The sequence below is a fragment of the Haliotis rufescens genome, unplaced genomic scaffold, assembly GCF_023055435.1.
Source record: "Haliotis rufescens isolate VD_foot unplaced genomic scaffold, xgHalRufe1.0.p SCAF_2, whole genome shotgun sequence".
Taxonomy (NCBI): domain Eukaryota; kingdom Metazoa; phylum Mollusca; class Gastropoda; order Lepetellida; family Haliotidae; genus Haliotis; species Haliotis rufescens.
This window is the reverse complement of record NW_025963890.1, coordinates 9,691,606-9,705,461: the sequence shown is the minus strand read 5'-3', so window position 1 is coordinate 9,705,461 and position 13,856 is coordinate 9,691,606. Positions and strand designations below refer to the sequence as shown.

General features: G+C 41.7%; 1 protein-coding gene across 1 annotated transcript; it reads left to right on the top strand.

Moving 5' to 3' along the window:
* Positions 1-9,379: 9,379 nt before the first annotated feature.
* LOC125381888 lies at positions 9,380-11,164 on the top strand. The gene is made up of 2 exons (XM_048399228.1): positions 9,380-9,460; positions 10,640-11,164. Exons 1-2 carry the CDS (start codon positions 9,413-9,415, stop codon positions 10,979-10,981), a joined length of 390 nt encoding a protein of 129 aa, XP_048255185.1. The 5' UTR covers positions 9,380-9,412; the 3' UTR covers positions 10,982-11,164.
* The last annotated feature ends 2,692 nt before the right edge of the window (positions 11,165-13,856 follow it).

Here is a 13,856-nt window from a genome sequence, read left to right as displayed (position 1 = left end):
CCGTGAAGATTCCGGGGTAGAATAGGTCTTCAGCAACCCATGCTTGCCGTAAAAGGTGACTATGCTTGTCGTAAAAGGCGACTAACGGGATCGGGTGGTCAGACTCGCTGACTTGGTTGATGCATGTCATCGATGCCAATTGCGTGGATCGATGCTCATGACATTAATCACTGGATTGTCTGGTCCAGACTCGATTATTTACAGACCGCCGTCATATAGCTGGAATATTGCTGAGTGCGGCGTTTAACAACAAACCAACCAATCAACAAGAATTTCAGAAAAGCGTCGTAGGACGCTTGCTCAAAAGTTGTATCACCAGGGTTACAACATTCAAGGTTTGAAAAGGGTTTATGGTTGACATGTAGGGGACATTTTCAATCATTTCCACGCATCAGTGACAAAAGTGTTGTCCGATCAGTTCACTTATTTTGGCTTTACGGTATGTGCTCGTGTCTGTCTTTGTTGGTTAACAATCAACTTGTCTTTGCTTTTGTTTGTGACGTGTGTCACGATTGGGACAGGATACGCAACCAGCTGGTATGATCGCTATTTGATACTGCTCCCGATATACTATATATAATATATAATTTGACTCTTTTTTTCAGTAGATATTTCTTACGGTTGTGGAAATGGAAATGACGCTTTTATTTATGATTATAGTGATTACGGAAATGTTTTTGTCGCGCTTTTAACTGATAATATTGTTTTCAAGGAATATCTAACTACGTCCTCAAACAAGGAAAAACGAAAATTTGGATGGCCCAATTGTTCAGCTCGTTTCAACTTCCACGTACGACTAATCTATCCAAATATGATTTCGGGAAATGAAAACTTCACAATGTCATTAACAGTTACTTAACACAAATGTTTCACACTCGTTCGTAGGATGAATAAACTCATTTTAGCTTCTGCCAATTACATCCCTTGTATTGAATAATTACATGTAGGTTTAGCCAATGGGTTGTCGTATGAGAATCCATATTCGTATCACTGTTAATTGTATGAAAGATCACTAACAACTTTTTAATTTTGAAAGGTTGAGGTGAGGTGAAATTGGGTTTAACGTCGCGTCCAAGATTATTGCACTTATAGCGACGTGCATGCATGTGTGTGTGGCTGCTTGTACTAGTCCGGACTGATGCCGATTTATTGTGCAAGCTCACTGAGATACCAAGCCGCAGTTTAACATGAATACCCCACTCAGACACAGTATACTGACTCCGAGCCGACCAGTCCTTGTTTTAACCCCTTAATGCCGAGTGATAGACAGGGTAACAACAAGTACCAGCTTTTAACGTCTTTTGGTATGACGCGTCCGGGGATCGAACCCCGGACCTTCCGCTCCCCGGGCGGACGCTCTACCACAAGACCACGGAGGCGGTCTTTTTGAAGGTTGAAAGTAATAGCATCTTTGCATGGATTGGTGCGATTCCACGGCATCCTAACGGTTAAAGTTGCCCCTGGGTCTTTGTAAAGTGTGACAGTTTGTATACCTTGCTTCTTAAAGAACCACATTTCTTTACATGAGATGTCATTACCTTTACTTAACACAACTTAACTGCCGGAGAAAACAAAGGTATCCACAAACAAACAAACAAACAAACAAACAAACCAATAACCCTCGTGGGTTCAAATCCCAGATTCGTCTTGCTTATGTGTCTAGGTTGTGGACACCTTACCCGTGCTCCTGGGTTCCACCAGGAGGGTTAAGTGAGTGGGTGAGTGAGTGAGTTGGGGTTAACGCCGCTTTTAACAGTATTCCAGTCATATCACGGCGTGTCAGCTTAATGTGGGAGGAAAGCCCCAAGTGATGCAGGTCTCAGACGTTTACCACTTCGGTGAAACCTACGAGCACGGGTATGGTGCTGACAAACCTAGAAACATTATCGGGGCGAACCGGGATTCGAACCCACAATCATAGGTTTCTGGCGTGCCCAAGGGACGCAACTCTGTACAGCGAATTGCGGCGCCTTAGACGACTGGGCCACCCGTGCCCCCGAGGAGGGTTACGCGTCAAATTATAAGACCAACATCACGTTGGGCTTTCCTCTAGCATCACGCCGACAGTGACATAACCGAAACAGAGTGCAAAGCTGTTATAAGCCGCACTCACTGACTCATACTCTATCAGTATTTGTTATCACCCGGAAACCCTACCCGGGCCAGCTTTTAAAAGTACTTGTTATCTGGCCTACTTTTGACTAAACGGGACCTGTATGTTATGATGAACTGTCTTACCCTGCCTGGCGCTTTAAGGGGATGAATAAAAGCAACAAAACTCTTTCCATTGTCATAAGAAATCTCCGCTAAATGTCGATTAATATTGTACGATTCCATCAAATAGTGATGATACCAGGTGTTCGCGAAAAGGTAAATGTATTTTGCTCCACCGTCGGCACCCGTCCCAAACACACGCAAAGGACAAGGACTGGTCGACTCGGAGTCAGTATACTGTTTCTGAGTGGGTTATCCATGTTTAGCTGTTATTTCAGTGGACTAGCACTATACAACCGGCACTAGCCCGGACCAGTTCAAGTAGACACGCACGCACGCACGCACGCACGCACGCACACACACACACTTTATCCCATTTCACCTTGCCTCACCTCGTGAAGGACTATCATAGATGGCACCCATATTATTGTAGGTCTTTCTTAAAGCATAATAAATAGCAACAGACAAATAAAACTCTATGCCCACTTTGCACAATGAGCAGACTCTTACTCTATGTTTGTCAGCACCATACCCTTACTCATGGGTTTTACCAAAGGGGTAAACATCCAGGAACTGGAACACTTCGGGCTTTCCTCTCACACCAAGGTGGCACGCCGTGATACTTGTATAACTGACATACATTTCAAAGCGGCGTCAAACACAAATCATATAGCCTCAGCACCATACCCGTGCTCGTGGGTTACACCAAGGTGACACACGCCGAAGACCTGCATCACTTTCGACTTTCCATCCAGACAAAGTTGACATGCCATGGTACTACTGACATACAGTTCAAAGCGGCGTCAAACACAAATCATATAGCCTCAGCACCATCCCCGTGCTCGTGGGTTACACCAAGGTGACACACGTCGAAGACCTGCATCACTTTCGGCTTTCCATCCAGACGAAGTTGACATGCCGTGGTATCACAGACATACAGTTCAAAGCGGCGTTAAACTAAACTCATTCACTCTTCTATTGAAAGCATCCAACTGCAGGCCTTTTGAGTTTTCGTGACCCTTAATATAGTTTTAAAATAATTAAAAATCATTCTTCAACTTCTAGGTCATATTTGTAAACATTTGAGTTTAAGAATGACGGTTATCCTGTTGATGACACAATATTTCGTGCAGTTTTCCAGAGAAATCTGTTTCGTAATCTACTCACAGTTCTGTAACGATTTGTAGCTTTAATTATGCTGAAATAAGTGTATGTCTTTGTCTTTCTGGAATCTGTTAAGCCAAGATTATCTATCTTGTTTGGGGGGTTCCGCTAAACACGTCAATGTGACCTTCATTGCAGGGGCAATCAGTTCATCAGGTCTGTCCAATGTATGGTGTAGAGTGTACTTAATCTTCCTTGTGAATGTCTGTAGGGAAAGGCGTCTTGGCCTTTGTTCATCGTGAACAGGGCCGGTGGGGTAGCCTAGGGTTAAAGTATTTGCTCGTCACGCCGAAGACCCGGGTTCGATTTCCCTACATGGGTACAATGTGTGAAGCCAATTTCTGGTGTCCCCCGCCGTGTTGTTGCTGGAATATTGCTAAATGCGGCGTAAAACCACACACACTCACTCACTCATAGTAAATATTATCATGATGAAGATATCTCATCCTGCTCCTCATCATCATCAGTTCCGCCCAAACCAGAGAATATCAGCTGCGTCCTGTACGCCAAGAGGATCCTCACCTGCAATTACGACCTCCCGGACGACGCTGAACGGAACCTCACGACATGTACGACATGTTCACAGTCCACGTAAGTAGTTAACATCCGCAACTTACAAACAATTTATGGAGTATATTAATCTACTACCAGGTAGGGAGGGGGCGTCTAGTAAACTTTCTTTGCCATATTCTCTTAACCTTGTGTTTTAATGACAATATGAGTTTGTTCGTTGAACGTCATGCCTTACATATTGGATCCCTTATTTCTCGAAATTTCATTGAGTTAGTGAGTGAGGTGGCTTTAGCGGCATTTTGAACAGCTCAACGTAATCTCATTAAAACCAGTTCTCGCTGATGACATCGATCCCATTGACCGACCAATGAAACATGTATTAGCCAATCAGGAAGCAGCTTACTCGAGCTTCACGGCACTAGTTTCAAACTGGCGACAACGCTTTGAAAAATATAGATTAAAACTTTGAAACCTGAACAAAAGAAAATTCGGATGGCCTAGATAATATGGCAGTACGGGCTATGGAGATCTTCCGTTGATAATGTTTATCACACCAAAGCGAGAGAAAGACGATGCCGGAACTCCCCGTTAACCCTCTTGGTGCCACGGGACCATATATGGTCCCTTACTTTTCACACCCGCATAGTGCCAGGGGACCATATATGGTCCCGAGAAAATGCCCTTTTTAAACTGTGAATTTTGATATATACGTTTTTGTAACCGCGACGTCAGCACAGTGCGACACTGAGCGGTTTGCAGGCCGACTGACGTCCAGGCACCATGAGGGTTAACCTTTTCGAGGTAATAAGAAAACACCTTCCGACTGTCACTTTCCCAATCTGGTAAGCGACGCTATGATTGGTCGGATGAAAGGTCGTTCTGACGTGACCTGCTGTAATGGGATTTCCTCAGATCTTTGTTTAGCGGTAGCAAAATTAGATCTGATTTTGATGAGACTGTGCTCAACGTGATGTTGGTCGACGACATTTGCCATTTTGGAAAACCTATGCGCACGGTTACTATGACACCAACAATCATAATTGGATCGAAAACGGGATTCGAACTAATGATTGTGGATCCAGAAAAGACTTAGTAAAGCAGCACCGGCTCCTCAAATTACAAGACAAATACATAATTGTGATTCAAATGCCTCATTCTGCACTATTATGAATAATGTTTCTGTTTTCACATTGGCAGAGAAGAGCAGACACTGAATGACACGTGTCCCGATGTCATCTCTGGCTTGGCCTGCAACACCTCAGCTGGTAAATGTGTGTATAATTGTGATAGTCTGACGTTCTGTGACGACTATCACATGATTAACATCACCCTAACCGGAAGTGACCCCACAGAAGTAGTCTCGATGTGCAGACAGATCAGAACTATAGAATACAGTGAGTATTATATATGTGTAGGGTGTTCTGTAATAAACAAGTCTGGACCAGATACACAAGAACGATGCTCCAAGCACCCGAGTATCTGTGAATCGTTGGAAAAAGATAAGTTGTTCCCCCAAATCCGGGGAAATAATGATTTGATAGTTTTACAAAAATAGTACATTCTATGGTCTACAAAAATGTCCGGTAGCGTAGACTGAAATACACAAAACTGATTCTGTTCCGTGCATATTTAAATAGAATGGCATTTCTGGATATCTCTATCAAACGTTGAGTGGTATATGTTCTGTCTCAAACAAAAGTCCGATCCATGAAGGTCCGGTTAGAGAATAGTTCTTCAGCAACCCATGCTTGCCATAAGAGGCGACTATGCTTGTCGAAAGCGGCGACTAACAGGATCGGGTGGTCAGGCCCGCTCACCAAGTTGATGCGTGTCATCGTAGCCGAAATGGGTAGGTCGATGCTCGTAATGTTAATCACTGCATTGTTTGGTCCGATTATTTACAGACCGCCGTCATTTTGCTGGAATATTGCTGCGTGCGATGTTAAACAACAAACAAACAAAAGTCTCAGCACTATCAAACTCATTGATGATGTCTATCGCATTATCCAACAAAAATGGCATTTCTTGAAAAGCGCACTTTGCAATTTTTGTCAATACTGTAATTTATTTTCCTTTTAGGGGGAATGGCGTGTTTTCACGTTATTAGTATTAGCACTCGTGCAACTATCTTCTTTAATTAATCATCGCGATTTTTGGTGATTCTACATCAAGTGGCGATGGCTATTCAGTGCATTATCTCCTGGATTCTACCACACTGGTATAAATTTACAAGATAAAGAAATGTATGGATCTGTTTCTAGTACAACCGGGTCCAGTCAGGGATCTGCGTGTGACGGCCATCAACAGCACTGCTCTGCAGGTAGCATGGAAGAAACCCTATGACAGATACCGCTACTATGATAAATATGCATACACTGTCAGGTACATGGACACAGTAAAACAGGTAGGTGAATACATGGTGTATTAAAATAAATAAACGTTGAATCAAAATATGGTATAACGCTAGAATTGAAACACAAGACAAACCTTCCATATTCATAAGAAATCTTTCATAAAGGCAGAATCGATCGAACGATTCCAGCTATTTCATGAGCATGTGTTTATGAACCACTACCAAACAGATTTCAGGTGTTCGCGTTAAGGTGAGCGTATCCTGCCCCACCGTCACAAACACACGCAATGTCAAGTCAAGTGTTCACCTGAAAAAGCACGGGAACATAGGGTACAAATCAAAATAAGTAATTGAGTCGGACATAATTTTTGTTACTGATACGTCACATTTGAAAATGTCCTCCACATGTCCATCATAAACCCTTTGAAAGCTAAACTGAGGCCTTGAATGTTGATGGAACAACTTTTGAACAAGAGTCGTATAACGCTCTTAACAATCTTGGTAGAAAGAGCATGTTCCATTGTACCTCAAAAGTTGAGAACAGAATATAGACACTAAAGGATAGAGCTGCTTGAATATTGCTTGACGTAAAGGGCAAGCTGACTAAAGGAAAGCCTGTCCACCAACTGTCATGTTATCATTTTCACAACCGCGCCGTTAAAACGGAAAGTATTCATAAGTAAGCAAACGGAACGGTGTGGTGGCTTAGTGGTTAAGGGGTTGGCTCCTCGCACCGAATGCCAGGGTTCAATCACCACATGGGTACAATGTGTGAAGTCCATTTCTGGTCCCTCTCGCCACCATATTTTGAGATATGCTAAACGCGACTTAAACCCATACCCAGTCAATACTCCATACGCAGATCAAGAAGTTGAGGACCAAAGAAGAGGACATTGAAATAGTCTTAAGTGACTTGTTGCCATGGAGAAACTACAATGTCACAGTGAGGGCTCGACCACGCAAGAAGGGCTTCCGCAGCCTACCGCAAACAGTTTCAACTTTAGATGACAGTAAGCATGTACAATAAACTACGGTTATAACGAACTCAAAGGGACTACTAATTTTAGTTCGTTATAACCGTAATTCGTTATAAGCATATATACAGCATAACTACAACATATAGTCGGGACTAAAAAGTTAGTTCGTTATATCCGTTAGTTCGTTATAAGCGTGTTCGTTATAACCGTAGTTTACTGTAGTTTACGTTTTATTAAGGAAGAAAACACAAATATGAAGGCAAGCATTGTCACAAAATAGGGTTGTGGTATTTAAGGGTTCAAGGCGAAGTATGGCCGCAATGGTAGCATAGTTGTCTTAGGTGCCGCAAATCGTTGTGCAAATTGCTTCCCTTGTGCGTGCCAGGATCCTTTGAAAGTAGGTTCGAATCCTAGAATCGCCCTGATTGGTTTGTCAGCACCCTATTTGTGCTCGTGGGTCGTAGACAGTAGATGTTTACCAGCTACCGATGAATTGAAATGGTAATATGGTAATTATTTGGGCTGTTTTGAATTTGATTGGATGTGTATGTATTTTCATACATGTGGTATGATCAGGGATGTTGCTTGTTGGAGTATGATGACAGGTTTGCGAGCACATTTTTGTCTCTAATGTCATGCATCTTAGATGTTTATAATGATATAAACCTAGAAGAACATTGTCCTATGTATTCGTTTTAAATGATGTGAGGATAATTAAATACTTTTGCAAACAGTGATCGAATGGGATACAGCACTACAGTGTCCTTTGTTAGGGATAAACTAAAGCGTTTACCTTCATGGTACAATTCAAGTAGGGAAAACACAAAATGATTGCATGTGATTATCCAAACACTGATTTATATATTTTCTTTTAAAAAAGAAAACCAAACATCGTCTTCTGATGCCCAGAGGGAGCCAGAGAAATCAGTGGTAGCGACTGTTGTCTTTACCGTTGTCTTTTCTGCAATGTCCGCTGTGCTGATTGCTGGGTATGTATAAACGGACATGACAAAAACATTCTTGGTCGACCAATTTCATTTAATTTCTTAACAGTGCACATCTTCCAGATGCAAGGGAGTTAACCGACTATAAAAGTCCAATTTCCTCCCTTGCCTAACTAGGCTGGGAGTTCAGAGTTGTGTTGGCTGGACTAACGAGTCTATGCATAGTCCAATCAAAATCGCGTAACGAAATCGATACCCGGTTCGTAAACTGCTGTGCAGATTTAGGTCAATTGCATGATTTGCAAAGCATTTGTACTTGGCGTCTACAGATATTCATGTTTTCAATCCCTTTCATGTTTTAAATCAAGGTGCTCAAGCAATCTGATGTATTTCGCGAGGTATAACTCGTTTTATAACAATGTGTAGATCTATATTATCGACAAGTCCGCCTAGACCGGGCGCCGCCATTTTGTTTGAAGCAAATGCAAGCAATATGATAGAAGGGACATAACTGGTAATAGCCACTGGTGGCGCTACAATCGAGCCATGGAATTCCAGCCTAGTTCGGCAAGGATGGAAACTGGACTTTTAAAGTCAGTTAACCCCTTGCCTCGGGAAGATGTACATTGCATCAAACAAAGTAAAGAAATATACAGAAGCCATGTCATCGTCAACACTCCATTCATGCACGTAGGGCCATTGGCGCCCGTGAGTTATACACAGCCTCGTTCATTACCAGATTAAAAATAGACTCACATCACTACAACACACCATAACGAACGCATGTATTCACGGGATGGAGGAAGCAGTTAAGGATTGACGTTGATGCCATGTTTGTTTGTTTGTTGTTTAACGCCGCACTCAGCAATATTCCATCTACATGACGGCTGATGCCATGTGAAAGTTATTATTTGTATATTTTATTTACAGCTACAAAACATTAATATAATATAATATAATATAATATAATATAATATAATATAATATAATTTATTTACAGCTACAAAACATTAATTTACAATAATATAATATAATATAATACAATACAATACAATACAATACAATACAATACAATACAATACAATACAATATAATATAATTAGGTTCTTTGAAAAAAACCATGTTGGATCTGTTCATGTTTGCTAACATCGTTGTTAAATCATTTCATAACATTCATTTCGGATAGAGTTGCAGTCCTCATTAAGGAGCGTGTCAGATGTGACCGCATCACAATCATCCTCCCAAAGATGATGCCGTTATCTGTATCCGGGGGAAACGATAGGTCATTTCTACAGGTGAGTACTGAGGTTCTGTACATCGTTGGTTGGTTGGTTGTTTTACGCCGCACTTAGCAATATTCCAGCTATATAACGGTGGTCTGTAAATAATCGAGTCTGAACCAGACAATCCAGTGATTGATATCACGAGCATCGATCCACGCAATTCGGATCGATGACATGCATCAACCAAGTCAGCGAGCCTGACCACCCGATCCTGTTGGTCGCCTTTTACGACAAGCATAGTCGCGTTTTACGGCAAGTATGGGTTGCTGAAGACCTATTCTACCCCGGAATCTTCACGGGTCTTCTGTACATGGTCCAACAGGGCAATGCAAGGGCAGTTCAGTGGAGGGTTGATTCAGCTTGTATTGTATGGAGGCCCCAGGGTTTACCAAATGTATATTCAGTAAACTACGGTTATAACGAACTCAAAGGGACCACTAATTTTAGTTCGTTATCACAGTAGTTCGTTATAAGCATATATACAGCATTACGACAGCAAATAGTCGGGAAAAAATGTAGGTTCGTTATATCCGTCAGTTCGTTATAAACGTGTTCGTTATATACGTAGTTTACTGTAGCTCAATCTTGGTGTCTCGTGACTGCAGAATTGGTTGTCACCCCTACCTAGTAAATATCAATTTACATGAACTGCCAACATAGTGTCACATTTTCTACTTGTTATTGGGTATGGGGACCAAACAGCTGGAATGCAATGATGGGAGGGAAAAGTCGTGACAAGTTAATGTGACAATGCACTCATTATGAGGAAACATACTTTGATCAAACGAAACTATTAAGATCTTTAGACTGAGCGTTGCATATCTATCGTTCATCAGTTTATAATACACGTTAGAGGTAATGATGTAAGATTGTATTGTTTTGTTTGTTGTTTACGCCCAACACAGCACCATTCCATCTATATGACGGCAGCCTGTAAATAATCGAGTCTGGACCAGACAGTTCAGTCATTGACATCATGAGCATCGGTCTACAGTTGGGATACGATGACATGTATCAACCACGTCAACTACCAGCCGATCCATTTAGTCACCTCTTACGGCAAGCATGTGTAGCTGTGGACCTATATTCTTACCCGGAATCTCATTTAATGTAGCTATTTAATGTAAGAGGAGGTGGTTGCGGTAAAATGTCCTGGTAGAAATAGTAATCACTCCGCGTCTTTTCTTACAGCAGGAGTCACGCAGGCGCAGAAATGAAGCTGAGCTTTCTGAATTGAAAGACGGGGTAAATGGCATCTGTGAAGAGGACCCTATTTGTGGGAGATGTCCAGACACAAACGCAGCCCTGGAAGGTGAAATGCAACCGCGCGATTGTGCAGAAAACTCAATGGAGAAAAATGTCAAGTCTGCACCGTGCCTTCAGGAGAATGAAGTTGAAACATCCCAGGAAAAGCCTGAGGAGAATGAGCATGTCGAGACATGGTCTTGTTCCACTTACACTGGCATGTCAGCCTATAGCTACAAGCAGGTTACACTAAGCAATGGTTGCCCTTGGACTGTCGATAAGTCATGAATGCCATTAGGATATAGCAAGTATTGACTTGGATGGATCTCGTCATATCTCACAGCTCGACAAGCACCTTTGTATGATGTGAGTTCCTAGTTCCTGTACTGGAACGAACGTAAGATGATTTGGCGTGTGGACGTCCATGCATGCCCTTTTAGCGAACATTTGGTGTCATCACTGATTTGGGCGGTCGGGTAGCCTAGTGGTTAAAGCGTTCGCTCGTCACGCCGAAGACCCGGGTTCGATTCCCGACATGGGTACAATGTGTGAAGCCCATTTCTGGTGTCCCCCGCGTGATATTGCTGGAATATTGTTTAAAGCGGCGTAAAACCATACTCACTCACTCATCACTGATTTCAGCGATCCATTCATATAGTTTTCGCAACTTATTTGACTTTTGCGCCCAATGGATAATATGTCCGCAGATTATCGACATTGATTGTTTTCTAACGTCGACGCCTTGTATTTAGATATGTTTCCGACGCACTGTCATTGATGTTAGATGTGTAGGTAGATAGTAGGTAGATGCAACGTCCTACTTAATCTTCTGGGACGAATTGCCAGTTTGTAGCAATGTTGTAGATACTTCAATCGCCTTCCTGTCTTACCCAGTGTACATTGTTTTCAGAAGTTTCCTTACAGGTAGTAGGCGTGCTGATTATAAGGTCTAGGCGTTAGCAAGGATCTGTATCTCTTCGGTCGTTTCTCTGGCAACCTGGTGTGTTTCAATGTCCACATGCATAATAAGACGACCAGTTCCCTTAAGATACTTGCCACACTTTGCAACAGTGGTCAACGTTATATTGTTTACTAGAGGGAGAATTATTTGCTTAACTTGGGCCGCCGTAGACAGGACCAATTTATATGATCACGACCTTCAGTAAGACAGAACACAGTTTCGCAAACATCTGGTGTCATCATGGTTCATTGCGCGATTCGTTTGTGTTACGTTCAAGTCGTCCTCTATATCCCCAGGGCTCGCATTCCGGTGAACCTACCCCAATCCCTGGACCCATTCAGAGGTTTTCGCGATCTTAAATTACCTGCCCTTGATTTCCTTTAGCCAATTTAATTGGCTACGCTACTAGGTCTAACGTACCAATCAGAATGCGTACCAACCAGCCTCAGTGTTGGGTTGGCAATATCAACATCATCACGAAAAAGAAAGCCCTTAAATTGCTTTTGATTGAAAGGGTGTCTTCATGTCCATAAATACTAGCGGTGGCTTTGGTTTCTAGTCAACACGAGTTACCTCCCTTATCCATATTCTTTTTCCTTTACCTCGACGTTTCATTGGTCTGTAAAATGTAAAAGAAAATCATTGCGAATGGGTCCAGGGATGATTGTAGGGTCACCGAAATGCGAGCCCTGGAGATATAGGGGATGTGTTTAGCTTGTTATGAATTCAACGCGTCCATTTTCTTTGTATAATGTTTTGTCGCAAACGAGGATGAATACCCCTCTGAGAAATCCACACATCCGATCCATCTTATTGCGGTCATTTCGATTCGACAAGTACTGTAGAGATAAGCACAGACACTTGGGGGAAAAGAAAAGCATGCATTTTGTGAACGCTTAAGTAACACAAATTCAAATAATTTTAAATTTTGACAATAGCATTAAGTTTTCATTTCCCTTCCTATTATTTATTTACGTGGAAGCTGAAACAAGCCGAACAATTTGGTCATCCCAACTTTCGTATATTCCTTGTTCGAGCACACACTTCTTGAGAAATATTATAGATACTCCTTGAGAAATATTTTACGATTTTAAGTATATCAATAACCCTGAAACTTGAGGATTTTCAGTGACACTCGTAGAGGGTAAGGACCATTGTGAAATTATACTACTTAACATTGGAAAGGGATATTCTGAGCGTGGGACCTGAATGTGTGTGATTGGCTGCTTGGAGATGGTGTCACACAAGTAGCATCTCATATAGACCTGCAACTGGAGTATGTTCAGCTTCGTTTGAAGTTAATAAAAGCACACGCTTCAAGTAGACCAGTTGCTATTTACGAAACTACACCACTTGTTTTTTAGGTAACAGTATGAAACATCCCACCCAATATCCCTCTCAATTATTGTGTAGTATATGGTATAATGATGGTTACCAGTTTGACTGGTTTTACCTTTTCTTGACAAGGAATGTGTCATGGTATTTGATAAATTGGATATATCTTTTTCATGACAATTCATCAATTGACAACTGTCAAGACAGTGTTAGATGTCATCCTATTTACTGATGTTCGGAAGTATTTAAGCCGATATGCCAGGACTATTGACGTCTGTAGTCGACCTGTAAATGGGTGGAAAATAATTGGATGTATGATTGGATGAGGTACATGTGATAGGGAAGCAAGCATGTTTGACACACATCTTGTCATTGTTGTGAGACGTTAAATCGTCTGTTCTTATCCTCAGTATAGGGCCATGTCATTACACGATAACAATGAAGAAAATAATTTTATTCGACGTGAAATATCACAAAACGGTTTTTTAGTTATGTCAGCGATTATTATTCGAGATTAACCAACTTCCGTCGAGTGATTGTTTGTTTAATGGAAATTAATTACTGCCACCTCTGATTCTACAATAGCGACGACTGCTGCGATGAAACACCATGTATTGCCTACCACTGCCATGGGTATTTCTACCTCTTGGGTTATAACAACGTTGCAAGAGTTGTAGGGTCACATTTCCACGGGAATATACATGTATGTATTTATTATATACTTCAGTTTACAACAATTTGATATTTTCATTGCAGTGAAAATAACACATGATATTTCACTGCAGTGGACATAACACTTCTATATTTTCTTACAAGTGTTACCTCCCCGCAAATGATCTCACCTTAATCGTAGAGGTCTTCTGCTAG

What these genes read in the sequence shown, in the direction of transcription:
- LOC125381888 (XM_048399228.1), top strand. Translation starts at nt 9,413, where the DNA reads ATGATGCCGTTATCTGTATCCGGGGGAAACGATAGGTCATTTCTACAG. An exon ending in ACGATAGGTCATTTCTACAG is followed by an intron (nt 9,461 to 10,639) that starts GTGAGTACTGAG and finishes CTTTTCTTACAG; the next exon opens with CAGGAGTCACGCAGGCGCAG.